The 27892-nt window shown below is 40.7% G+C and overlaps 1 protein-coding gene across 1 annotated transcript in view; it reads left to right on the top strand.

Moving 5' to 3' along the window:
- The first annotated feature begins 18861 nt into the window (after positions 1 to 18861).
- STEAP3 (STEAP3 metalloreductase) overlaps positions 18862 to 27892 on the top strand; it is an 85440-nt gene continuing 76409 nt past the window's right edge. The window contains 1 exon segment of the mRNA XM_007494062.2: positions 18862 to 19267. Coding sequence (XP_007494124.2) covers positions 19135 to 19267 — 133 coding nt within the window. The 5' untranslated portion in view covers positions 18862 to 19134.

The following is a 27892-nucleotide window of genomic DNA, read 5'->3' as shown; positions in this document are numbered from 1 at the left end:
CTTCCTTTGGACTGACACGTGGTGAGTGAAAAGGCTGACTCCTTTCCTGAATTCCTGAAGAAACTAGCCTCAGGAGAGACCTGCCTCTGGAGAGAGACTTCCCCAGCCCAGGCAGGCTGAAACTAACTCTCCCTACCTGGGTTGAGCCAGGGGCTGGGAGTAAATTACTTAGTGCTTAGGAAAGATATCTTACCCTATCCTCTCTCTAATTTTCTCACCTCACTCTTTCTATATACTGTAAATAAATTATAAGTAAATCTCTTTGGAATTAATATAAATTCCTGGTGACCCTATTCTTAAATAATCCAGTCTAACCTTTTTATAAATAAACCCTTTTTCCCCCTTACACTCTCTATAAGTTACAGACTGGTTGTGATCTTTGTTCATGAAGGGGTTTTCCACACCAGGGTTTCCACATTGACCAAAACCACAAATCTTTGACATATCACACTCCCCTCCCCTCCTCCCTCCTCCCATTTCTGTTTCTCACATCCAGATCTAATTCCCACAGTTCCTACATCAGCAACCAGTTCCTCCATGATGGCCCTGAAAAGTAACAAACTGACATGTGCACAATGCAATGGAGTTTAATAATTCATCCATTCAACCTCTTTGTCTATACCCTCCACGAAGCTTTCCCTTGACTATTTTAATTCACACAGCTCGCCTCTCTTCTTCCATCCTAGAGCACATAGTCTGTCCTATGCATGGGTTTTATTCCCAACTCTGCTACCAACTCTGGGTGACTTAAAGCAAGTTGCCTCCCCCTTCCAGGCTTCAGTTTTATCATCTTGAAATGCATCGCTTGAACTAGCTGATCCCTAAAGTCCCTTCTAGCTCTAATATTCCAACTGGATAATAAGCATAAGTAGTTCAGCCCTTCTCAAATATAAAATCCTGAAGGTTGCATCCTTGAGCCATCATTTATTCAAAACAACAGATCATAGCCTCCTTTCAGATGATGCTTTTTCACCAGACCTAACCAAAGAAATGTGAACTCAAAACAAAATCATTTCAATAGAATATTAAGAAAAACAACAAAGAGAATCTTCCCCCTTACACAAGAAGACATATTCTACCATAGATTCCTAAAACTACCTGTGGGAGGGCAAATAGCCTTGGAGAGGAACTATGGGCAGGCTGAATAATTCATATTAGTAGGGCCAGATGCCAATGGAATATATTTCTAGTTCCATAACTTCCTTTTGTTGCTTCCTTACAGAAATGCTGATGTCATCTATTGAACTTTTTTCTCTGCTTTGCTACAATCTGTTGGCTTTCTCCTGAGCTTGCCCCTGACAACTGCTGATTCTCCACTGACTTGCTCCCACCATCTACTGGTTCACCACTAATTGTAATTGTGAGTTGACCTCATCTCTATAGGATAGTGGTCACAGGTCTTTAGTGATTTAGCTCATAACCTTGGGGCTATTTTAGATCTTATGAGTCAGACCAACAGCCATACCTAGAGTAGCATGACTAGAGTACCTTAGGTAGAAACTGAGACCTGACTGGTATTTGAGTTTATATGAGTAAATTACTTTCAACTGCTGTTCTGTCCCTGATATCTAACATCAGTGCTCTACAGATTACCCTGGAGTTTTGCTTAGCAAGACCAGAAGGTAAAAAACAAATTTGCAACCTTTATTCTGAAGCTAAATTTCTACTCTCTATACCTAAGATAATGAGATTTTTTAAATCATATTTTGCCCTTTATTGTTCTTGACTTGTTCCATGTTTATCTGACTTCTTTTTTACCTTCTATATGGTGCACTCATTGGAGGCACAGGTCTTGTCTCCTGCTTCTCCATTTACCCTCAGCACTGAGAATAGTGGCCGCCATACCATAGGCATTTGAGAAATAATTGTTAATTGGTTGCTAGCATGGTCTTCACAAACAAGTAAAATGGAATCCTAGATTTAAAGCTAGGAGAGACCTTAGAGATCACTGATTCTATTTTACAGATTACCCAAGATCATAGTATCAGGACCCTCTGACCTCAAATCTGACATTCTTCCCATTTCATAAAGCCATATATTTTCTTGGGTTAAAAAAAGGAAAGAAAAGGAAAAGCCCATTTCTCCATAGAAATGACTAAATGCAACAGCTTCTCCTAGACAGGCTTCCAAACAATATGGCCAGTGAGACATACTTGAGCATCAAGACCCTCCCAAGTTCGGTCTGGGGCAGCTAGAGAAAGCCTGTTCATCTTGGATCCATCAACCTTTCACAGTCTGCTACTCCAGAAGTGTGTATGAAGTTAAAGAAACTTCCACCAGTCACTTCCAAATGAGGGACCCAGGAGCTAGTAACCTCTCTAACACACAAGGTTGCCTCCAAAGCTAGAAAAATCCACCTCAGGATTACAATTGTACTTGTACTCAAGAAAGGAAATGCAACACAGGGAAGTCAGAGGCCCAAGACCCAAGCAATACATGCTCTGATAGCCATGTGTAAGCCTGCCACCATAGTTCCAGGAGGACTAGATGTCTCTCTTCCCTATACTTACAGGAAATCCCAACAGAAATTCTGGGCATTATTGTAAGAGAATACTCATATAAAACCAAAACTCTCAAATAAAAACCCAAATAAATGACTAGATACAACCCAGAAAAGAAAGTAAAAACAGAAGCTATCTTTTCTTTTAAAGTCTACTGAATGGGCAATGGTCCTAGCTCAACAATCAGTTGTCTTTTTTTTTTTAATATTTTACCTTCTGTCTTAGAATAGATTGGTTCCAAGGCTGAAGAGTGATAAGGACTAGGCAATTGGGGTCAAGTGACTTGCCCAAGGTCACATAGCTAGGAAGTATCTGAGCTAGGAATGTCTGAGATCAGATTTGAGCCCAGATCCTTTAGAGTCCAAGCCTGGCTCTCTATCCACTTGTTACAGATAAAAGAATGGTTCGCATAAACTGTATAATTAAAGTAGTGTTTGCCATAAACTGGGACAGATAAAAGAGTGGTTGCCTTAAACTGTGACCACAGAAATATGGTTTCAAATCAAAAATAAAGTGGTCGCCAGGGAAAAATTCCCAAATATGAAATATACCCAAGTCAGTTGGGTTTTTATGGAGATTTTAATTAATACAAATAAGGAATTAACGAAAGAGGGAGAGTAAGAGGAAACAATGAGAAAAGGGCTAAGCCAGCCTAGGCCAGCCTAGGCTTTAAGCCTTAAGAGAGAGATCAGTCAGTCTTTAATTCACTCACCACAAGATTTGTCCCAAGCAAGATTCTAGTGTTCAGAAAGACCCACCAGTTCAGCTCCTGAGCTCCACTTCAACTTCCAAAGCTGAATTCTTGCTTTGGCAAGAAGTATCCTCAGAGAGAGTTTTTTTTCTCTCAACTTCTGACCTCCTTTTAAAGAGAATTTTCTCCTATGTCACCTCCCCTAAGTTCTCACATCTACCAATCACAGTAGACATTTTCCAAAGGACAGACCATTCTTAATTCACACCTGAGTAGACTAAACTTTTGATTAATTCACACCTGAGTAGACTAAAACCTCACACCTCTTTTGTTAAGGCTTGTCCCTTACAAGTTTGCAAATTGCCTGACCTTCATAGATACTTAGCACCTTCCTAAAAATAGAGTTAGCTTAAGGCTTTTGCTTCACTATAAGTATGAGTTAAGTACCTTTTAATTGTTCAGTAAAGAGTTTACAACTTTATCTTCCCCTAAAGTATGCTTAAGTATGGGTGGAGTAGAGTTCTCACATTCCTGACTAAGTCCCTTCATTGTTTAAAATGGGGAATGGTCTTAACCAAGTGTTCTGAAGTAGAGTCTGAGAATTTCTAAGATTCACACACTGAGCCACCTAGCATCTCCCTAGTTGTCTTTTGATGCATCTCCTTCCTCCTGATATCATCAAAGAGACTAAAGAACTGCTGCATCATCCCCAAAGAACAATCTGTACATCACTGAGAACCTGCATGGACCACCAAAGGTAGTCAAAGATCCTGGAAAACATGTCTACTCCCACTAAAAAAAGGTCGGGGAAAGGAGAAAAGAAAAAATATAGGAGTTTATCTTATAGATGCTGCCAACACACATCAGCTCTCTGTGTCTTTTTGGTTCTAGTCTCCTTCTGGATGCTACAGCAGATTTCAGAAACCAAGAAGGAAAGCCAAAGAGCAGGAAAAAAATGGGAGTGAAGATTACTCAACAATTCACAAAATGCAAGAGATTTCAGGTCATCAAATATCACCACTTATTTTACAGAGAGAAAACCAGGGGCAGAGAAGGGTAAAAGCTCTCCTAGGATCCTCAGTAGGAAAATCTGCCTTTTTTTAAATTCCTCCTCCAAAGTTTTTATTTCATGGACTTCAGCCTTGGAAGAATTGAGGGAAAAGCAAAAACAGTAAGAAATTGCTACCATATTTAATAGCATCAAATCTCATTCTTTCATACAATCATAATAACCCAGTGAGTCGAGGCAGAGATCACTGACTCTATTTGGCAAGATCAGTCAAGTTTCACAATTATAAAGATGGGTTTACTATAAGACAAAGAAACCAAGAGGCCTAGAAAAATTAAGTCACTTTCCCCCAAGGTCACCCAGCTGGTTACTGACATAACTGAAATGATTTTTCTTGCATCTCCTAATCCAGGGCTATTCCTACAATGGTAGGGGCCTGGGCTAGTGAATATTCTCTATTCAGATTTACTGAAATAAAGACTTCTGCCCTCATAAGGACCCTTTACTTCAGAAAAGCTTTTCATGAGCCTGGTTTCTAGGTTGTGGAATTCAAAGCTTGTGAATGCCAGATACCATCTATAGATTCTTTCTAAATGGGAAGCACCATAGAAGTGCACTGTGATGAAAGGGACCAAATCAAAAGGGTTAATCAGGACGGGCTTCTTGTAAGTGGTGAGTTTCTAAGCCCAAACTGAACTGGGAGTTCATGAGAGCCTCCTCAGGCTCTACAGATTCCCTCCTAGCTCCCCTTCCCACACAATCCTCTCTCCAGGGACACTGCACAAAGGACAGCATCTGTGAGAGTTTTGTATTCTGCCTGTATCCTACAACTTGTCTTTCTCTTATTTTTTTCTCTGAAAGATAAACATCTCCCCCTCTTCCCCCTCATATGCCTCCTAGGTCTGAAGCTTGCTATTTGTGTACCTGATGGTGCCATCCACTCTAAAATGCATTACTGCAGGCCCATGGTTAATTTTTCAGCAGCCTCCCACCACATTAATAGTAATGGGACTCTGGCCCATCCAGGCACAGCCTAAATGAGTCTACTTTTCCCTCACTCCACTTCAAGCCCTCTACAGGGATTCTAACAAGCAAAACCTGATTTGGCTTTCCCCATCTGGGACCCTCACCCCTTTGAGGACCTCTCGCCCTCTTCTAACAATGTCAAAGGGCTTCTGAATCCCTGTTTCACCTGAGCTGTGATGGATCATTTATTAATGGGTCTCTGGGCCCCAGATAGATGGCATCTCATTCTCCTTTTGGCTCCAGTAAAATTCTCTAGCAAATACTGAGCACAGATGACTTCATGGGATTTTTAGTGGTGGGTCTGGGAGGGGAAGAGAGAGAGAGAGCAGCTACCACATCCCCAAAGGAATGCCATTTGTAATCCTAGCTTGTTGTTTTGGTTTGTAGGAAAACATCTGATCCAGAAAAGGTGGGAGCCATGAGCCTCCTCCTCCAGAGGCTCTCCAAGGGTACAGCTGCTATTTACCAGAGTTCCGAGGAGATTGCTTTGGGCTTTTTCTTACTTCCTTCAGTGAACTGCTCTTATCTCTTAGGAATCTTTCCAGCCCCTCTAGGCATTTCCTAGTTCTCTTTACCAAACTCTAATATCCTTCTTCAAAACGCCTCCAAAAATTACTTCCTCAAAAGAGATGCCTCTACTTTTCTCTCTCTCTCTCTCTCTCTCTCTCTCTCTCTCTCTCTCTCTCTCTCTCTCTCTCTCTCTCTCTCTCTCTCTCTCTCTCTCATCTCTTCCTTAATAATCAAAAGCACACCACTCCTATCTGAAATATGTGGCAAGGACCAGGAAACAATTTTTTTTCTTTTTTAATCTGAACAGCCAACAGAAAATGACAACTTAGTTCATGCTTTTCCACAACCATTATCTAATTTGGTCCTCAAAACAACTTTGTGGATAGATGGTTGAAGTATTATTATAACCATTTTACAGATGAGGAAGTGGATGTCCCAGTTCTACAGAGGAAATCAAATGACATACCCAAGTCACAGCAAGGACAAAGGCGACATTTAAATTCAAGTCTTTGACATCAAATTCTGAACCTTTTTCATATCATCATGCTAGTTCTTTCCTTCCTCCCTTCTCTTTCTTTTTTCCTTTCTTTTTCCTTTCTTTTTTGTTCTTTTCTTCATCCTTTCTTTCTTCTCCTTCCTCTCCTTTCTTTTTCTTTCCTTCTTTCTTTCTCTCCTTTGTTTTCTTCTTCCTTTCCTTCTTTCTCTTCCTTTCTTTCCTTCCTTCTTTCTTCCTTCCTTTCATTGTTTCTCTCCTTTCTTTATTTTCTTCTTCCTTCCTTTCTCCCTTTCTTTTCCTTCTTCCTCTACTTTCTTCTTTTCCTTCTTCTTCCTTTATCTTTCTTTTAAAAACCATTACCCTCCATTTTAGAATCAATACTAAGTATCCATTACAAGGCAGAAGAGTAGTAAGAGCTAGACAATTGGGGTTAAGTGACTTGCCCAGGGTCACACCACTAGGAAGTGTCTGAGGTCTCATTTGAACTCAGGACCTCCTGACTCCAGACCTGGCTTTCTGTCCACTGAGCCACCTAGCTTCCTCTGTGCTATTTCTTAAATGGATATCATAAAACTCTTTAGAGCCTATTGATCTTGGGGTCACATATCTTTCTAGAAAGCTTGATTACCTGTTTTCCAAACCCACAACAAATTAAATATAACAATATATAATATAACAACTCGGAAGAAGAGGGACTGTAGAGACAAAATTTATTGACAACAGCAAGAAGAAATAATTGACAGCCTTGGCAGAGGGGCAAAAGGGAGTGGGGAGGTGAGAAGGCAGAAAAATTACAAAGCATGTACAAGAATTCAAAAAGCACAGTAGTCTAGGGCCAGTGAGTGTAGACAGAAGTCAACAATCCCACACACCAGAGTAGACCCAGAGGGTTTCACTATATTTATAGCAGGGGCCGATCATTGATGTTCAAAATGATAATTTTTAATCAATAAAAAGGTTGAGGTTATTATATTTTATTATTTATCATGTTATTACAATATATTTTATTTAGGTAGATGTGGATATTTTAAAGAGTTTTCCATTTAACAGAGTTAAAATAGACTTCAAAAATGCCTCTTAAAAGGTTAACCTTTACCTTTAAAAGGTTAGGTGAGAAAACTCACCTAACCAGAATGAGATTCATTCTCAAGAATTCTAGGTAATCCTAGTTTGTTTAATTGATTCCAAAAATGCATTGTCTAGAATTTGAGAGACAGAATGGCAGAGGAGGGTTTCAAATGTATAATTCAAGAGTCAATAGAGTATTAGAGGTTTAAGTCTAATTTATGCTGGCTAGATGACCATGAGCTTAGTGCCCCCAGTAACTCTCTGAAATTATGCCAAAATTAAAAAAGGACTGCCAATTGGCATTAATGGGAGGAGATTTTACACCAGGAGTTCCCTGCCATGATGAAATCACAGATCTAGACCCCCAAACCCATCTGCACATATACATCCACAGAGAAAAATACAATGGGGTCAGTTAAGTGGTTCAGTGGATAGAGTCAGGCCCAGAGATGAGAGGTTCCGAGGTCAAGGATGACCTCAGACACTTCCTAGCTGTGTGACCCTGAGCAAATCACTTAACTCCCATTGCCTAGTCTTTATCCCTCTTCTGCCTTGGAACTCATATTTAATATCAATTCTAAGATGGAAGGTAAGGAATTTTTTAAAGAAGAAAAATACAATGCACTGTGCTAAGTCCTAGGAGAAATACCAATATTATTTGTAATTATATATGGCTGATTTCAGTACTATAGGGAATTTCTGGGCAAGGAAACCCACCTCCTCCCTTCCATTATACCTCTTCTGCACCTTATTGTAAGTGGCTTGCCTAGGATCACACACACACAGGGGTGTGCTGGTAAATGTTTAACAACCAATTTTCAGAACAATGATAACAGGTAGGCACAATCCTCTTTAATAAGCATCATTAACATTTAGTTCTCTCTCATCTTATAGATGTTCCTAAGTCTAAACAATCAACAAAACAATAAATCAAGCTCTAATCTGTAGTTTTTGCTATAAATATTCACTATGGAAAATTTAACAATCAGCTCTAAGCTGACCACCCCTGGTCACAAAGCCATCTTGTGTTAGAGCTAGAACTTGAAACCAGATCCTCCTGGCTTCCAAGTCAACTCTGTCCATCATACAGCAGAGACATGGACATGGGAGGTGTAGCTGTATTTTCAAATTGACACGTAGCCTGTAATTGCTCTAAAGGTCATGGTGTGTTGGCATGTATTTTCGTCTCCCTTCAGAGATCCTAAGCCAGTTCTTTTTTGTTTCATTCCATTTCTCAGAGCTCCTAGACAGGTACATACTAGATACCCAATACACTCCAGGTGACTTCCTCCCTCCTTCTAAAGCCAGACAAAGAGGAGCCTGCAGCAGCTGGAAACCCAGGAGCTTCTCCTTGGAAATTCCTTCCAGGCCTCAGGGCAGAGGAGGGCTGGGAGGGCAGGAGGAGCACCCAGAGCCACCAGCTGTCACTGGTCCTGAGGCAATCTCCTTTGCATAATATTTGCATAAATTTACATTCCACTTTCAGGAGCCCCTAAAATCCAAATATGTACAAGAAGATAAAATTATTTCATTTGTGCTGCCTCTCATGACTCCATTTCCAGCCTATGTAAAACCAATAGATTCTCCCAACAGCAAGAGGGATGCGGGGCAGCGCTAGCTACTAATAGGTAGAACAGGGGCTCCTCTGTACTGTATAAAGTAACCAAACCTCCCATTCTCAAAAAAATGTGTACTAGCTTGCCTGGGTACTACTCCTTCCTTTAATTTACTTACAATTCCTCACCTGGTAGTCATTCCTTTGGCTTATGCAACAAAAGTAGCAGATTATTGTACATGAAAAATCCTTTGGGGAAAAAAAAAGGAAATATTCATTAATTAATCTACATAGTATAGTATAGTATGCTGTGTTATATTGTTTTGCTATATAATGATTTTTATTTTATTTTATTTTTTTACATTTTATTTTTTTTATTTTATTTTATTACATCCTATTGTGTTGCATTCTATATTATATCATTATATCATATCATATTATATTATATTAGGTTATGTTATGTTGTTAATTATATTATATTGTAGTATAGTATGGTATGGTATAGTATATAGTACAGTTTAGTGCATATATATTATTATTTATTAAATCCCTACTATGTATCAACTACTGTATTAAGTGCTTTAAAAATATTATCTCATTTGAGGGGGCAGCTGGGTGGCTCAGTGAATTGAGAGCCAGGTCCTGGGTTCAAATTTGACCTCTGACACTTCCTAGCTGTGTGACCCTGGGCAAGTCACTTAACCCCTACTGCCTAGCCCTCACTACTCTTCTGCCTCAGAACCAATACGCTGTATTGATTCTAAAATGGAAGTTAAGGGTTTAAAAAATTGACCTCAAAAAGAAAGTTTAAAAAAATATTATCTCATTTGGTCCTCACAATTCTGGGGGTTAGTGTTATTGTATCCCCTATTTTATAGTTGAGGGAAATGAGGCAAAGGTACAGTGCCCTTCTGGGGATTACACAGTAAGTAAGTCTAAAGTAGGATTTGAACCTAAGTCTTCAGTCTCATACTCTATCCATTTCAACCCCTAGATACCTAATGATGGGAAGACCCTAAGAGAACATCCTCTAGACTCCTCTCATCAATTAACATATTTCCAAGAATCAGCTATGTGTCCACCTTAGGAGGCAAAGAGAACCCAAAAGTCCCAAAATGCTGAGCCATATGAAAAGACTGTCAAAATGGGGTTGCGAGGAAAGAAGGAAATAAAACTTGGCAGCACCAAGGCAAGGCTCTGGTGATGCTCATCCTCTGTGAGCTAGCTCAATGCAAAAGGAGCAAGGAGACAAATACTTGTGACTGCTGGAATGAGGAATAACTTCCCTTGGACGGACTCTAAAACTTGGGCTTGGGGTTGGGCTGAGGAAGATGAGTGGGGAAAATTAGGAACATGGGAATCCACTATTCTGGAGCCATCAGTCACAGGGATGGGGAAGATGGAGGAATACCAGTACCAGCCCAAGCCCGGTGCCCTGCTGAATGATGCTTATCATTCCCCTTGATTCCCCCTATGTCTGTCTTATTTGTTCTGCCCTCCCTTTGTCTCACCCCCAGTTCTCTTCGTTTGTCTTTGAAGGGCTTTTTCTGGCTTTTTTATTTTTTTATTTTTGGTTTTATAGAGAGGGGTGAAGAAGCTTCTACTTTATTATTAATGCTGTGGCATTAATAATGTATAAATTGTACATTGTACCTTCCACCAGCCTCACCTGAATGAGTGCTGAGGGTTAACAACTTGCTATTTTTAAAATGTTTTGAGGGCCTTGTGAGAAACGTGAACACCACCTCCCCAGCCCCCAGCCTTATGAGTCCAGTACGATAAGGGTACTTCTCTCTCCAACAAGGGGAGTCTGTCTCCCAGTTGGGCCTGGATTAGGCCAGTGAAGTCATGGAGTTTAGAGTTAAAATCAACATTAGATATTACCTAGTGCAATATACAGAGAAAACTGAGGCCTGGAGAGAGCGCCCAGAGAGGACCTCCCACTTCTGATACAGACCCTCAAACTAGGAGCTTCCTGACTCCTACATGTGCATTCCAGAGACTGTGACCAGGAAATGGAAGGGAAAGGAAGAAAAGCGAATGGTCCTCCCCTCTCCTCTCCCCTCCTCCGTCATTCGGCCTCCATTCATTGGCAGTTTGTGATCATTGAAGAAAACCAGGAAATGGGATTTCATTCCAGAGGGTCTGATTGTCTCCCAGCCCTCCCAGGTGTGCGTCCCGTGTAACTGCCGGGTGGGCTCCTGGAGAGCCCAGATTTCCCTGCTCCCTCGAAGGGCCCAGGACGCACTAGACGGGTTCCACTAGACCTGTCACGGCGACCTGAAGTTCCGGCTGTCCCTTCTTCCTCCGCATTCTAACAGGCACTCTCTCTGAGAAGGACTTATCTTTCTGGCGAGCACTCAGAACAGGAGGGGGGGGCGGGGGGCGTGGAGGTCGGTGCGGCGGCCACGTGGTTACAGAGAGCCCAATGGGTGATCCACGCTCCCTTGGCGCCCTCCCTGCCCTGCCCTTTGGTAGACTGCCTAAGCTCTATTTGCACATCCAGATACCGTTGTTGACTCTGCTTCTCTCTTTAGAAAGTGTCTCCAAACTTTGACTGCGGGTCCAGGACCAAAAGGAAGCTTCTGACGTTGCTATCGGCCAGCGAGGCCGCAGTTAAACATTTGACCTTAGTCATCTTTGCCCCCTTTCCTTTCCAAATACCCTTCCTCCCCCCACCCATGCTGCACTGCGGCAAGTCAGCCATCTTCCTCACAGGGTTTGTCCTTGCTCTGCCTCTATCCCTTCCACCATCGTTTCCTTCTCTTCAGGAATCTCCAGACAACTGCCTTTTCCTGTCTCATGCTTTAGCATGACCCTACTTGTTAGGGTCCATGTCGCCATCATTTTAATCATTTAAAACTATTTATTAAACACCAACTGTATACGGCTCTAGGCACTGGGTGAGAACCAAACTGAGATAAACCATGGCCCTTGTCCTCGTGGAGTTTATAACCTGCCTGGAGGATAAGACCCCAATTCAGACAGATAAACTACACAACATTACACAGAGAAGCTTTCAACCCCTCTGAGGCTCCCAGGCACTCACCAGGGAACATCGGGACTGCATGTTGGGGTTTTTAATGAACAAGTTTGAAGCTTACTGGGAAGGGGCAGGACTGAGAGAACAAAGAATTTAGTGACTCCTGGCCTAAGAGTCTGACTGTCATTTAGACAAGTAACCAAGCCCCTACAGTAAGTGTAGACAAGGAACCGAGTCCGGAGTCCCTTCATCTGTCAAATGGGGATCGTGACTCCTTTATAGCAACAGGGAAAAGTCAAAGCAAAGATGAAAAGGCAAAACTGACTTAAAAACTTGGCTAGACAGGAATGTGTGGAGAAGTAGTAGAAGATAAAGACAGACCTTCAGAACTTGTTACTTTGGCCATTGATGGAGCTCCTGAGGGTTTCTAATGGAGCCAGAGCTCTTAGAGGAAATGAGGGATTTCCCAGGCTTCCTTGTCCTGTTGGAACTCCTGACCTGGAGTCAGTTTTCTCTCACAGGTTAGAGAGAAGACATCTGGGAGGGTCATGGGAGGAGGCCTCATGGGATAATACAAAGCAGCAACTACAACAAACAACTTTCAGATAGCTTTAAGCTTTGCAAAGCACTTTCTCTACAAGCTATTACCTCATTTTATCCTCATGACAGCTCTGAGAGATAGGGAATAATTATTCCCATTTTACAGATACCAGAACTGGTTAGACAAGATAATAAGGGATTGTAAAGTGCTGATTAGGCATTATCTCATTTGCTTCTCACAAGTCTATAATAGAGCAACTATTATTATCTCCATTTTTCAGATAAGAAAACTGAGGTCCAGAGAGGAGAGATAATCTGCTTATGTTCACATAGCTAATAAGTATCAAAGGTTAAAACTGAAACCAAGACCTTTTTGACTGAATTTGGCATTCTGTCTACTATACCAATGATCTCTAAATTTTTCTGATCACTTACCAAGAAACAAAATGGGGGGGGGGGGGCATACACAAGCATATGCATATTAACTTATATATTAGATATATGTGCTAGTATTCTAATATATCATGTAAATTATAAAACATGCACAAAAATAAACATTTTAAGAGAATGACAACAAAATGAATAATACTTAAATTTTTATTTTACATATTAACTGAGAAGGGGAAATTATTTTTGCTTTCAAGAGCGATAATATTGGGATATTTTATTACGTATGTATATATGCCCATCTTGTACATTCTGGGGAACTAGACAGACTGTAATGTTTGTTTTTGTTTAATTGTTTTTGTAAATGTTTAATTGTTTTTAGCAATTATTTGGATAATTTGATCAATGTGGCTTGGCAAACAGGTGGATTTCCTTTCAAGAGACTTAGGGGAAAAAAAAAAGATATACTATGGGAGTGAGGGAGTAGAGGTGGCAGCTGGGTGGCTCAGTAGATTGAACGCCAGGCCTAGGGATGAGAGGTTCTGTGTTCAAATTTAGCCTCAGATACTTCCTAGTTTTGTGATCTTGGGCAAGTCACTTAACCTCCATTGACTGGTCCTTACCACTCTTCTGCCCTGATAGCAATACACAGTATTGATTTTAAGACACGTGGTCAGGGTTTAAAATATATCTTTTGACTCTAACATAAATTGGATTTAAGTGAGGCAGAGTTGCACAAAGTCATCAGCCTCAGTCTCTTTTCCATAGTCATCCAAGTCCAGTGGCAAAACAAAAAAGTGAGGGTCACTGGAGATGGTGCAGGATGCCATGGATGGCTTTGACTTCTCTGATGTCTGCCCAAACTCTAAGCACTCCACAGCTCCTGCTTCAGCCACCTTTCATGGGTGTTGGTACAGATTGTCTCCTCTGCCCCTTTCTCTGAAAGCTTCCCAAACCTAGGGTGGACACCCCTAAAAATGGGTTTATGGCTCATCGGTTACTCTCCACTTGGTTAAGACCCTCTCACAAGATGGTTTACCAGAATGTGGCAGCTATAGCTATATAAAAACCAGGAAATTGTCCCAGTCCTCAAGGAGCTTGTATTCTACTGGAGGGCAAAGTACAGCACATACACAAATAAATACAAAACAAAGAGAATGGGAAAAGAAACTGGTAACAGTTATAGGGTTAGGAAAGGCTTCTTGAAAGAGGCAGGAACCTGTGATGAACTACTGAAAAAAGGCAAGATTTCCAAGAAAGGAAAGAGGAAGAAATGTACTCTAGGCATGGAGGAAAGCATTTGATAATTAATAATAATAAACATTTACACAATGTTCTAAGGTTTATAATGGACTTCATAAATACTATATTATTATATCCTCAAAACCACAGAAGTAGGTGCCATTATTATCATTTTACAGATGAATAAAGTTGATTCAAACAGAAGTTAAGTGATTTCTGAGTGAGAGATGAAATTTAGGGAACAACTACTAGTGCAGTTTTACTTGTACTTGTCCAACTTGTCAAGAGTTCATGAAGGGGGAAAGTAAAAAATGAAGCCAGAAAAATCATACTGTGGATGGCTACATGCACACACACACAGACACACGCACTTGTGATTATAGATATGGTGTATATGTGTATATATATACATAGATATATAAGCATATTATCTATATTTTGCTATCTATAGGAATCGATATAGATTTTTATATAACCCATATATAATATCAGTCTATTTCTATGGAGATAGATATCTCAACCTCTAGGCAATGGAAAACAACTAAAGCTTTCTGAGCAGGGGAATGATATGGTCAGACCTGTGCCTCAAGAATATTATATTGGAAACCCAGTGGAATTCCTCTTCGGCTATGGGAAGGGGTGGGGGGAGGGAAGGGAAAGAATATGATTCTTGTAACCAAGGAATAATGTTCTAAATTGACTAATTAAATAAAAATTTTTTTAAAAAACACAACAAAAAATGTTATATTGACAGAAATAGAGGAGATACTGGCAAGGAATCAGACTGAAGGCAGGATGGCCTATTAGAAGGCTATTCCAATCATCAAAGAGAAAGGTAATGAGTTCCTCAAATGAGCTAATGACCTGTGGAGTGGAAAGGAGAGGATGGATGAGAGAGGTGCTGCAGGGGTAGAACTAACAGATTTAGCCATTTATTGGGCATCATGGGGCTAAGGGAGAGGGGAAACTCAAGGATAATCTGACATTATAAAACTAGGTGACTGGGAGCATGGCTGTACCCTCAAAAGAAACAGAGAAGTTTGAAGATGTGGTTTGGTGGGGTGTGAGGAGCTCTGTTTTGGACATCATGAAATAACCAGAAGGACCTATCCAGCAGCCAGTTGATCTATGTCTAAATGGAATTTAGGGCAGAATATAGAATATAGAATTATAAGTCAGCTTTGGAGAAATGATATTTAAACCCATGGAAACTGATGAGCTCTCCAAGGGGGAGAATGAGGAGACAGAAGAGAAGCTTATTTAAGAGTACTTAACCTTGGAAAACATCCCTGATAATGAGGCAGGTGATGAATAGTGGTTTAGCAAAGAAAACTATGGAGGATCAGCCAGATAGATGAGAATTAGAGAAAACAGGGATAGAACACCAAAGGAGAAGTACCTCCAGAATATTTTTTCCTTCCTCTCCCTCTCCCCTTTTTCCTTCTCTCTCTCTCTTCACCCCCCCACCCCCCCCAGACTTCCATACTGGTAATTATGGGGCTGGTATGAAGAACCAGAACTGTTCTATTGTTCTTTCAGTACACCAGATAACTGGTCCCTCCCATGAAGAAGTGGCAGAAATACACGTGCATTTCTCAGATTAGCAGCCAGGCTTGCCACTTTCCCCACCCATACAAGATACTGATCTTGGAAAAGTACACTCATACTTATCATCACTTGCCCTGCTGTTGCTAGCAGATCTGGATCTCTTGACTCCTAGTCCACTGGTCACTACACTGTTGAGTGCCTAAATGACACCAGCACGTGTAACACTAAGTACCCAAGGTGGCACACCCTCCAGGAGTAGGCAAAATCAGAAGCTAAATAATCCATTAAAGACAAAAGCGTTTAGTTGTCAGAACCTTAGAACACAGCTACAGTGGCTCAAGGGGGAAAGGAAGGAAGAGTATCTTGGCTAGGCTTTCTCTGCTCAGGAAACTATAACTAGGAAACTGATCTACTCTAGTTGAACATTATCTTCCTGCTGGTGACCTCCTCTGACTTGGTTCCTCAAGTTTCTTCACTGGCTACAGAATAGAGATGCCCTTATTTCTACCCAAAGTCAGGCCTTGAAAGTTCTTAATTGTTGTTCCAGACTGACCCTAATGCTTTTTTTTTTTAACCCTTATCTTCCATCTTAGAATCACTAATGTGTATTGGCTCCAAAGACAGAAGAGTGGTAAGGACTAGGCAATGGAGACTAAGTGACTAGCCCAGGGTCACACTGGTAGGAAATATCTGAGATGAGATTTGAACCTAGGAGCTCCCAACTCTAGGCCTGGCTCTCAATTCACTGAGCCACCCAGGTGCCCCCTACCCTAATCCTTTCTTCAAAGTTGTCTTTGTCACTTTCTTTTCCAAACCCGCCCCCCAATTCTCCTACCCAGAGGACCTATACCTTAGGACAAAGAATTTTTTTTTTTAAATGGGGAGAGGGATGCAATTTAGCAAAAACTCATCAACATCTCAATAGATTCTGAGAGTGTTCTATATTCTATATTGATGGGTACTTAACTCTCCAGAGAAGAGAGAGTTATGCATATTCTCACCCCCCTTTTGGGGGCCAAGTTAGACATTATAATTACATAGTATTTGGTTTGGAGTTTTGATGTTCTTTCCATTTACAATGTTATCTTCTGTATTTTTTCCCTGATTCCACTTAATTTCACTTTGTATTTGGTTCATATAAATCCTCCTAAGCTTCTCTGTATTATGCAGATTCATTATTTTGTACTCTTCAGTAATATTCCATCATATTCATATACCATAATTTGTTTGGCCATTCATCAATCAGTGGACATCTACATTTTCTGGCCCTGTTCCTAAAACACAGAATTAGACAGATGTTGGGGACCTTCTTATACAATCAAAAGAACTAAAAGACAGCTTAGAAAGTTGAAAGAAAAAAGAAATTTGAAGAAAAACTTGTCCCGGTATTGACTGGGGGTGAAGGAATCTGGAACAAATGGTACACCTCGTCAGCTTTCCTGCTCTTATCCAGCTAGATACTTTTTGTACTTGAAGATAGACATCTTCATCACTAACATCAACAAAACATATTGAGATCTATTATTGTGCCAAGTCTGTGAGGAACATGTAAAAGGCTCTGGTCCTGTCCATAGAGACTTTACAGTGCACTGCAGTTGGGGAGATCAGCACATGCTGTCTTCCATTTGGTAGGTAAGGACAATAGGTACACATTGCTGCTGGAATGGGAGATGTTGCTGTGAGCTAGGATAATCAAAAAGACTTCATGAAGAGGTGGGGACTTCAAGACTAAGGAGGACACAATTAAGGCAGGTAAGTTCTGCTAATGGAGTAGAAATTCCAGGCTAAACATTCACCAAGTGACCTTTTGCTCTTTTTTCCCCCCAAGAGAACCTTTTGATGGACTGATGTAAATATTTGTCTGCTTGGCACTTAAAATTCTTATTATAATATATTAAATTGCCCTTCAGGTACAAATAGCCCTATTCCTCCTCCATGAAATATTTCCCCATTCCTTTCTGCTTAGTATTTAAATATTGCTCATTTTTCATGAACAAATTCAAGTTCCACTTTCTCTAAACAACCTTCCCAGACCATTCCAACCATAGGGATATACCCCCTTTCTCTTCCTTCCTTCCTTCCTTCCTTCGTTCCTTCGTTCCTTCGTTCCTTCCTTTGTTCCTTCCTTCGTTCCTTCCTTCCTTCGTTCCTTCCTTCGTTCGTTCCTTCCTTCGTTCGTTCGTTCGTTCGTTCCTTCCTTCCTTCCTTCCTTCCTTCCTCTCTCTCTCTCTGTCTCTCTGTCTCTCTCTCTCTCTCTCTCTCTCTCTCTCTCTCTCTCTCTCTCTCTCTTCCCCTCTTCCCCTCCCTCCCTTTCTCTCGTCTTTCACTGTCTGACTCTGTTTCTGGCTCTGCCTCTCTTTCTCCATTTCTCTGTCTTTATCATTGTGTTTCTGTCTCTGTCTCTCTCTGGATCTGCCTCTCTCTATATCCCTGTCTCTCAGTCTCTCTCTGTCTATCTTATCTATCTCTTTTTCTTTGGCTCTCTGGCTCTCCCTCTTTCTCCATATCTCTGTTTTTGTCTCTGTGTCTGTTTCTCTGTCTGTCTCTATGACTCTGTTTCTCTGTCTCTCTGTCTCCTGAGTTTCTAAAGCCTTTGTTGCCTGCTCCGCTTTGTAAATGGCTCATTTGGTACTTAGAATATATTATCCTAAGTACTCAGTTCTCATAGGTATACTTTTCATACCTAGGCAAAAGGCTCCCTTATCTTTATATCCTACTCTAGTCTCTCTCTTTGGGAAGTCCAGTATTATATTAAAAGCTGCCTGTTAGATATCTTATTTCATCATGGCTGGAAGGGACCTTAGAGGTCCCTTTATAGATGGGGAATTGAAAACCCAAAGAGGCTAAGTAATTGTCCAAGGTCACAAAGGGAGTGAGCAACGTAGTTGGGATCTGAATCTAGGCCCTCTGACTCTAGAACTTAACATTCTTTCTATTGCAGAATGGATGGATGGAATGGATAGATTGAAAAATGAATGGATAGATGGAGAGTAAAAAGAAGCATAAAAGAGTTAGAGAAGAAGATGATCATTGTAAGTTAGAGTAGTTGGGAAAAACTTTATGCCCGGAGGTGGTACTTGAGCTAAGTCTTGAAGAATGAATAGAACTTGGTCAAAAAAAGAAATCCAACGTGTTTGGAGCTTCTCACTGGTCACCCCAGAGTTGAAGCAACCAGGACAGACAGGGGTGGGGAGGAGAGGGAAGGGAATAGAGGTGGAGTCAAGAGTTCAGTAGGCTTCCCTTTGGCTGCCTTCAGCTTTGCACAGAAATCCTTATCTCCCTACCCCACCTATGTGTTTGCAGATGATCCCAGGGATAGTGACACTGGTTCAAGTAACTTGTAATTCAGCCAGCAATTCTGTTGTTTTTGCTGCCCTGAGGTCAGGCACATTCTAGACACCCTCTGTCCAGAGAAACTGGGGCCCACGATCCTGTGTCCCTCCCGGGCTCCAAAGGCACCCACTGCTGAGGTCCAGCAGGGTTCTTATGGGAGTCGGACTTCCCACTGATCCCTTACTCCTGCTTGAGTAAGTCCCCAGCCTGAGCATCCTGTGAATTGGTTGCCTTTTGCTTTGGAGATGGAGTCACTGGGACCCCCTGATATGGCAAATGGAACCCAGCTGAGACGAGAGTGCTGCCCCACTGGCAAGGGCTGTGAAGGCTGTTTTGACGTTCCTGAGGCTGCTTGCTGCCCCTCTCCACAGAAATCAGGTGACTAATGGTTAATAAGGGTGGCAGGGTCACAGCAGGAATTACTCTCCTTTCTGCTGTACTAGTGGGATAATGGAGGGAGGCCAAGGGTCACCCTAAATGAGAGCCAGGTCACTATTTTGCAAACCTTAGAGCTTTCTACAAATGCTATCATTTTAATTAGTGTTACTTGCTGGGAAACTGTTTTCATTTTTTTTCCTTTCCTTACTATCATCATACAGTATCCAAGATGGCACTTTCCTCCCACCCACCCCCACCTCTCATTTGGCATCTCTTTTTCTTCCTTTCCCCTATTCACAAAGCCTGCACAGATTTGTCAAAGGTGCTTACTAGGACTCCTCTGGCTATGGAAGAAGACAGGGCTTGGCCAAAACGTGCATTATTAACAGGTTACCAGTGCAGTATAGGTTAAAGATATCATCATTTGTCCAGTTCTAGAATTTGGTTCAGTTCTTTGCTTTAAATCTTTTATCTTCTATTAGTCTGATTTTCAGGCAAGCTACTTTTTTTGGCTTTGTGGTAGAGGCATGCATGCAAAGGACAGAAGCCAGTCAAATGAAGATTCCATTTGGAATGTGACTGGGAAACAGCTGGAGGCAAGAGCCAACTGCTGGACTGGATTTGGAGGTCTTTGGGCTCTGGCTGATGGGAAGGAAGAAGCTGGTTTTATCTCTGGGACTTGAGATAATCAAGTTGGAGATGACCTGGCTGATTGGAAGGCAGAAGAAAGACAGTAGTCCTCATATATCTTCATTTGACCGACAGATGATCCATCTCCTGCTTCTGTCCTGCTTTGCATGCATGCCTCTACCACAGCTTTCATGTTCAGCCCATTTGGCTTACCTTATCAAGCCACCAAGGCAAGTCACTTGACCTCTATGGGACTCAGTTTCTTCATCCATTAATAAAAATGGGAACTTTCCTAGGACCACAACCCTACAGTCAGGTATTTAGGTTGCCATTCCTAGAGACTAGGGTAAAGGCTCCAGAAGCTTAGGGATCATTCTCTAAAGTTAACCTGACTTCGTCCTTGTCTAGTTATCTCAGGGATAAGGGCATTGTCTAACCTGAGGCAAACCTGGCCAGCCATTTCTGAGGGAAATTGAACCCAACACCCATCTTTCTGCCCCTTTATTTTACCTCTCCCATTAGCTTTGTCATCTGTCTAACCCCCAGCAACCTGCCATGTACTGCTGTTAATAAGTGGCATTGTTTATCACTCTCTAACACCATCAAAAACATCAACGCCATCACTGTCCCCTTCACCCTAAATCTTTTAGAGTTGTAAACCCAACTAGGATGGGAGAAGCATCCGGGGAGCATAAGCCTGGAGAAGAGGGACCTAGAACCTCTTTGTCTGGGGTGAAAGTAATCATCACTCTTCTTCCAGGTTTCTCTAATGTCCACTATGATTAATGGTAGGAGCTAAGCTATGGGTCAGCCCAGTACTCCCTGCAGAACTCAACTCTTCTGTCAAATAATTATTCTCTTTTCATACGCCCCTGGTCCCACTTTTATTTTTCAGAAGAAAGAAACCAGAAAACAATCAAGAATGGGGGGGGGGCAGGGAATCTGACTTATTCCCCCCTCTCTCATATCCTCCTTCCAGAGGCCTAGCAGAACTTACATCTGCCTTTCACCAGTCTAATGCAATAAAATTTAGGATACTAACAAAGCCATTCTCTAAAACTGTTTTTTTTTGACTCTGCAGTCATTTTATTATGGGTACTGTAGGGGGTCTTCATATGTTGTATTCTGCCTCCCCCTTTTTTAAGGAAATATAATCTTAAATTTCATTTCTATTCTTACTCTCTCAATAGATAAATAAATGAGTAATCCTGAAAAAGGAGCTAAAAGAAACCATTGATATTATATTATTTCATTTGAGCCTCACAACAACTCTATGACATAGGCACTATATGAATATTTTTGTACAAGTCTTTTTGTCCATTATCTCTTTGGGGTACAGACCCAGCAGTGCTATGGCTGCATCAAAGGGCAGACAGTCCTTTATCGCCCTTTGGGCATAGTTCCAAATTGCCCTCCAGAATGGTTGGATCAGTTCACAATTCCACCAATAATGCCTTAGAGTCCCAATTTTGCTACATCTCTGCCATCACTTATCATTTTACTGCCAAATTGTTCAATCTGAAATTGATTTTTTATTTATCTTTGATATGAAGCTCTATTGACTATAATTTTATTGTCTTATGATCTAAAAAGTGTGCATTTACTATTTCTGCTTTTCTGAATTTGATTGTAAAGCTCTTATGCCATAATACATGGTAAATTTTTGTGTAGGAGACATGTATTGCTGAAAAAAGGTATATTCCTTTATATTGTCATTTAAGTCTCTCTAGAGATGTATCAGTTCTAACTTCTAAAATTTCATTCACTTCCTTTACTTCTTTCTTGTTTATGTTTTATTTGATTTGTCTAGGTCTTAAAGGGGGAAGTTGAGGTCCCCCACTAGTGTAATTTTACTGTCTATTTCTTCCTAAATTTCATTTAATGTCTCCTTTAAAAATTGAGGCTATACCATTTGGTGCCTATATGTTTAGTATTGACATTACTTCATTGTTTATAGTCTCTTTTATAAAGATGTAATTTCCTTCCTTAACTCTTTTAATCAGATCTAGTTTTGCTTTAGCTTTGTCTGAGACCATGATTGCTATTCCTGCTTTTTTTACTTTAGATGATGCACAATAAATTCATCTCCAGTATTCTTTATTCTGTGTGTCACTCTGCCTCAGATGTGTTTCTTGAAACACATGTGTTTCATTTGACCCATTTCTTCTTCCATCGCTGTCATTTCTCTTCCCCATTTTTCCTCTGCCTCAATTAATTGCTTTTTGAAATCCTTTTTGAGCTCTTCCAGAATCTGAATCCAATTTATATTTTTCTTTGGGGCTTTGCATGTGTTTGCTTTGCTTTTACTGATCCTTTCTGTGTCTGTGCCTTGCCCTTTGTCTCTGTAAAAGATTTTCTATGCTTACATTTTTTTTTAATATGCTTGTTCATTTTCTCAGGTTTTTTCTTGACTTAAGCTTTTATTAAAAGGTGGGTTCTGTTCTTCGGGAAGATAGGGTACTCTCTTAAACTTCAGTCTTCCTTGATGCTACCCTTAGCCTTATTTCTGTGTTTCTGCAAGTTTAAATTCTTCCAAGATAGTATAATGGCCTATGAGCTGGGAGCTCTGAGAGTCACCTCCCACTGCTGATTCAATAACCCCTTAAGGCTGCTGATGGCTCAAATTCTAGCCTCAGGCTTGGACATGGGCTTTTGGTCTCACTCTGGGCTTGATCAGGTCAGGCACACCTCTAACTCAGACTGACCTGCCCTGAGACTTCTCTTTGAGCTTTGTCTGGAGCCATCCAGACTCCCATATGCCAGCACTCTGAGGACTGCCCTTGCCAAGGATCAGGAGCCCAGCTCTGGGTCTACTGATTGACCCAAACTGGGATTCAGTTCTTCACTACAAGTCCAGGAGGGGATTCCTGGCTTCACTCTGGGTCCACAAAGATCAGGCTGAACAGCATAGACTTTCCTGGGCTAGAATTCTGGACCTCATTGAAGGTTTGCTTGGAAATTTAAAGGGTGTGGGTAGGATGGACTGCTGCTGGCCCAGGCAGAGTCTCAGGGTCTCTATGTTGGCTTGGGCCCAAGTTTAGAACCTGGAACAGTAGATGTGGGTTATGGGCGGGGGTGACTTGCTGGTGGCTTACTCCTTGCTGTAGCCTCCTGCTGGCTGTGCCCTCTTATCCCAAAGCCCCAGATACTCTCTGCCTACCTTTCAAGTTGTTCTCTTCATGAAAATTGCTTCACTCTGTCTCCTTGTTGGTTCTTTCACCCCGTATTCATTTTGTGGTGTTATTTTAAGATTGGTTAGAAAGAATTCCAATGGTGGGTTCAAGCTTCCTTGCTTCTACTCCATCATCTTGGCGCTGCCTCCTATATTTATACTTTAAAGCACAAATCTCTTTTAATCATCCATATTATCCTGGGTGCCACATTTTAAGAATCATATTAACAAATTATAGGTTAACCAGAGGAGGGTAACTAGAGACCATGGCACACAATGCCTGGTTGAAGGAACTTGGTAAATTGGAAAAGAGAAGACTGGAGGAGGTTAGGGAGGGGAATTTGCTATCCATCTTTAAGTATTTAAAGGGCAGTCCAGTGGAAGGATTCATTAGACATGTTCTTCTTGGTCATAGAGAATAGAACTGGAATTTAGATGGAGGGAGATTTCAGGTTTCTATATGGAAAAACTTTCTGACATTTATTGTGATCACAGGGATCACAGATTTAGAGCTGGAAGAGATCTATGGGTCCTCTACTCCAACAGATAAAGAAATTAAAGCCCACAGAGATTAAATTATTTTTCCAAATGGAAGGAGCACAACTTGAACCCAGGCTCCCTAGCTCTAAATTAAACAGTCTTTTCATTACTCCAAGCTATAAAAAAATTAATTCATTCCCATGGGTGGTATTATATTCTTTATCAATGAAAATCTTAAAATAGGGTCTTGATGACCTCGTTGGGAATTTTAGAAGGGGGTTCAAGCTTCAGATGGGAGTTGGACTAGATGACCTCTGAGAATGCACTAGGATCCTGTTGATGATTATTATTTACATTCTCCTTAATTTCCCTTTATATAAGCTCCTTGAGGGTCTGGTTCATCTTCATATTTTCCATAGCAAGTAATAAGGTGTTTTGCATATAGTAGTTCTTCAGTGAGCTTTTGTTGAATGAATGAATGAATAAATGAATGATTAGGGAGAAAAATCTTACCAGAGATGGAGAGAGAATATAATGAAGCCCATCACCCTCTCCTTTGTGTCTTCCATTAGAAGACAGCATAGAATGATCTCCCTCTTTGAGATGAACACAATAAAATAGGGCAGGAAAAAGGTAAATAGGTGGACATATAAATGAAAGAGAAGACTTCTGAGACTAACTTTTTTTGTGGTTGACAATTGAGGACATGGTAGCTGCTCTCTCTTCTTTATTTCTTTAAAATCCTTATTTCCTATCTTAGTATTCATTCTAAGTCAAAAGAATGGCAAGGTCTAGACAATCAAGAGTAGTTTGTCATTTTCTTCTCCAACTCACTTTACAAATGAAGAAACTGAGGCAATCAGGGTTAAATGACTGGTCTAGAGTCACACAGATAGTGTCTGAGGCTAGATTTAAACCCAGTTTCTCCTGATTCCAGACCTGGAGCTCTATCCACTGTGCTACCTAATTGCTCCTTGCTTCTTTCCATAACCTTTCCCTACTTTCAATTCCATCCCATTGTCAACCATCTTTACTCTCCTGCTAGTTGGGGGCCAGTCATTCCCAACACGAAAAAAGTGGTTTTATTTACTAAGAAATCTCAGGAAAGAGGCTAAAGCTTAATGCAAAGCTAATGAGGGAACAGCAGATTCTCTACAGAATCCTCAGATCTTATCATCTAAGAAACCATTCTGTCTCTACATCAACACAGATCTATTCAAAAGCTTAACAATGGGTATGACTTAAAATTACAGGTCCCAAGAAAAACTAACAAAGTCTGCACCACACCCCTCTACCATGGGCCCCTAGAAATGTTCTCAGAATACAATACATGGTGTTTCAATGTGTGCATATTGGGGAATCTCTCCAGAAAATCCTAAAGGTTCCCTTTTATCTATACCCTCTCTGCTCTAAACACATAGGAAGCTTTTCTTCCTACCCCACCCCATCCCTGACCCCTTACATCTCCAAAGTAAACTCACAAGTGGGGCTGCTCTCTGGGCTTCTTTTGTCATGTGCAGTATTACTATGTATATTCTATCAAACAATAGAAGGGCCAGAGGAAAAAACTGACTTTCTTGAGGTCACATAGCAAATTAGTAGCAAAGGCAGGAATAAAGCCAAACTTTCTTGGCTGCTGGCCTATGAAGGCAGATCATATTGCTTCTCCTTACTCTGTCCTTTTAAATTCTTAATTAAAGCATTTATTTTGCATCCTTTAAGTGGATCCTATATGTCTCAGCCTATAAAAGTTGGGCCAATCTGAATAGCTGAAAATGTACATCATCCCTTTTCTACCAAACCTAATATATTTTCCTGACTAAAGACGAACTGATGATGGTATTATCTTTTATGAGTCTTCCTAACAAAAGACCTAGGTTCTACGTGGAAAAAGTGACATACCCATAGTGTGACATCCTCAAACCCTAAACAGACTGCTCAGATGCCATCCATCTAATCTCATAGGGAAAAATTATATTTCAGGTCAATAAATAAAGCCAATAAGTATTTATTATATACCTAGGATTGGGCTGGACACTGAGGGAGAAACTAGAGATATTTTAAAAATATGGTTTGGTTTCCTTCATTCAAGGAGGCTAAGATTTATTTAGGCAAGCACTGGATTTCACAATATTTGCTGAATGAATGAATGAATGAATGAATGAATGAATGAATGAATGAATGAATGAAATGTTAAGGAGGTACAATAAGTATATGAAATAGCTAGAGAATGAAATAAGGCCATACTACTTTTTGGTTCTTTTGATCTTCTTTCTTTATATATTGCTCTTTTTTCTTTATATCATAGTTGTTTCTCAGGGCCACTCCTCAAACCCTGTCTTGTGAAGCACAAAATCTAATACAGAAAGTCTATCTGACAATGTATACAACAGTCTATCCAAGTATTCCCCTACCTCTTTGCTATCAAGGAGGAGGTATGTTTCATTCTCTCTTTTCCTGGGCTTTTCATTGGCTTTTCTATTAATCAAAGTTCAACTTTTTTGGTGACTTTTAAAATAATTTGTGTTGACAACTTTTTGCCATTTATATCATCCACACTTCCCATCTTATCCCTCCTCTATCCAGAAAGCTATTTCTTATAATAATAATTTTTTTAATGTGAGCAAAAAAGCAGTTTAGCAAAATTAATTACTACATTAACTGAGTTTGATTGGATATAGTAGGTTCCACACCCCTAATTCTCCATCCCCAACTCTACAAAGAAGGGTGGAAGAGGTATTTCCTCATTCTTCCTAGTATTTAGTTTCTCTTTGGTTTACATTTGGTCATTGGGCTTAGCATTTCCATGGTGCTATTTACTTTAATTGTACTAATTGTGTGAGCTTTCTATGCAGACTGTTGCAGCCGTTGGACATGTTTTCTTGGTTCTCTTTACTTTGTTCGGTATGGACCTGGTGACTTTGAAGCTCCCTTCCAATTCTGATAGTTTGATTTGAGGGGCTGGATTATGTGACACAAACTTTAAATCCTTTGCCTCTGGGACTCAGTTTCCTCATCTGTAAAATAAGGGATTTGCATTAGGTGATCTCTTTCATTTTCCAAGTACTGTTGTTAGTTGCAGGAATCAGGGATGATTTCAAAGGTTGAGACTTGAGCTCTGCCTTGTAAGATATGAAAGGGCCCTTCTACCCTCAGCCTGGCAAAGAGAAACAAACCCAGTCTTTGGGGAAGGATGGTCTTGTGCTGATGAATGGTGTGGACTGCTGATTCTCAGAAATGTGAAGAGGGGCATGGATGCTCTCCTTTTCGTTCATTTTTTTCACAACCACCTCCCCCAGGAGAGTGCGGGTAAATGTTTAACAACCAATTCTCTGGAGGGCAAGTAGGTAGCACAGTGGAAAGAATGACAAGTCTGGAGTCAAAAGGAGCTGGCTTCAAATCTGGCCCCAGACACTTCCTAGCTGTGTCTTTCTGGATAAATCACAACTCCAATTATCTAGCCCTTGCTACAGTTCTGTCTTAGAATTGATACTAAAACAGAAGATGAGAATTTCTTTGAAAAATACATATTTTAACTTTAATAGTTTAAGTTTAGGTATTAAATTTTTCTCCATCACTTTTTAAGTCTAGAAAATCAATACAACAATGAATCAAGTCCTGATTTTTGTGTTTTTTTTTCCCCCAAGGTATAAATTATTACACCAAAAAATTTAACATCCATCTCTCTTCACTTAGAGCTCATTCCAGCACACCTTTGACCCCTCCCCATCACTGGTCTCTACCTTTCATTAGGTTCTTCTCAGTCTTCTCTTCCCTAGACTAATTGGTCCTAAATCCCTAAAGGTTTGGGGGGTGTTTTTGTTGTTTGTTTGTTTTATCAAGGGCCTCATTTTCCTAGGCATTTATTATCTGTCATCCCTTTGCTTTGATATGTCTCCCTCCCCACCCCAATTCCTACTTCAAAAAACTGGGCCTCACAAGGCATTCAGTGAGCTGAGTACACTGGGAACATAACCCAAGGCTCCATTTCTCAGGCTTCATTTATTAATGATAGTGCAAGTTTGCTGACTCATGTTAAAGACAGAGAAAAAGCCAAGGAATTTTCATCAACATCAACAAAAATTTAATCAGAGGATCCTAGAATCTGAGTTGGAAAAGCCCTTGGATATGACCTAGTCCAAACTCCATCCAACTGAGGTTCCCCTCTACAAGATTTGTCACAACCCCTGCCAATCTTTTCAGAACATTCTTTGTGGAGAGCACTGGCCTAGAGGCTGTGCAGGAACCAAACACGATGTCTGCTCTCTAAAGGCTTCTCATCTAGCTCAAGGTGGGATTTATACACACAAAGATAAACAATATTAGATAGCACTGTTGAAGGG

The sequence above is a fragment of the Monodelphis domestica genome, chromosome 4, assembly GCF_027887165.1.
Source record: "Monodelphis domestica isolate mMonDom1 chromosome 4, mMonDom1.pri, whole genome shotgun sequence".
Taxonomy (NCBI): domain Eukaryota; kingdom Metazoa; phylum Chordata; class Mammalia; order Didelphimorphia; family Didelphidae; genus Monodelphis; species Monodelphis domestica.
This window is presented reverse-complemented; position numbering and strand designations above follow the sequence as displayed.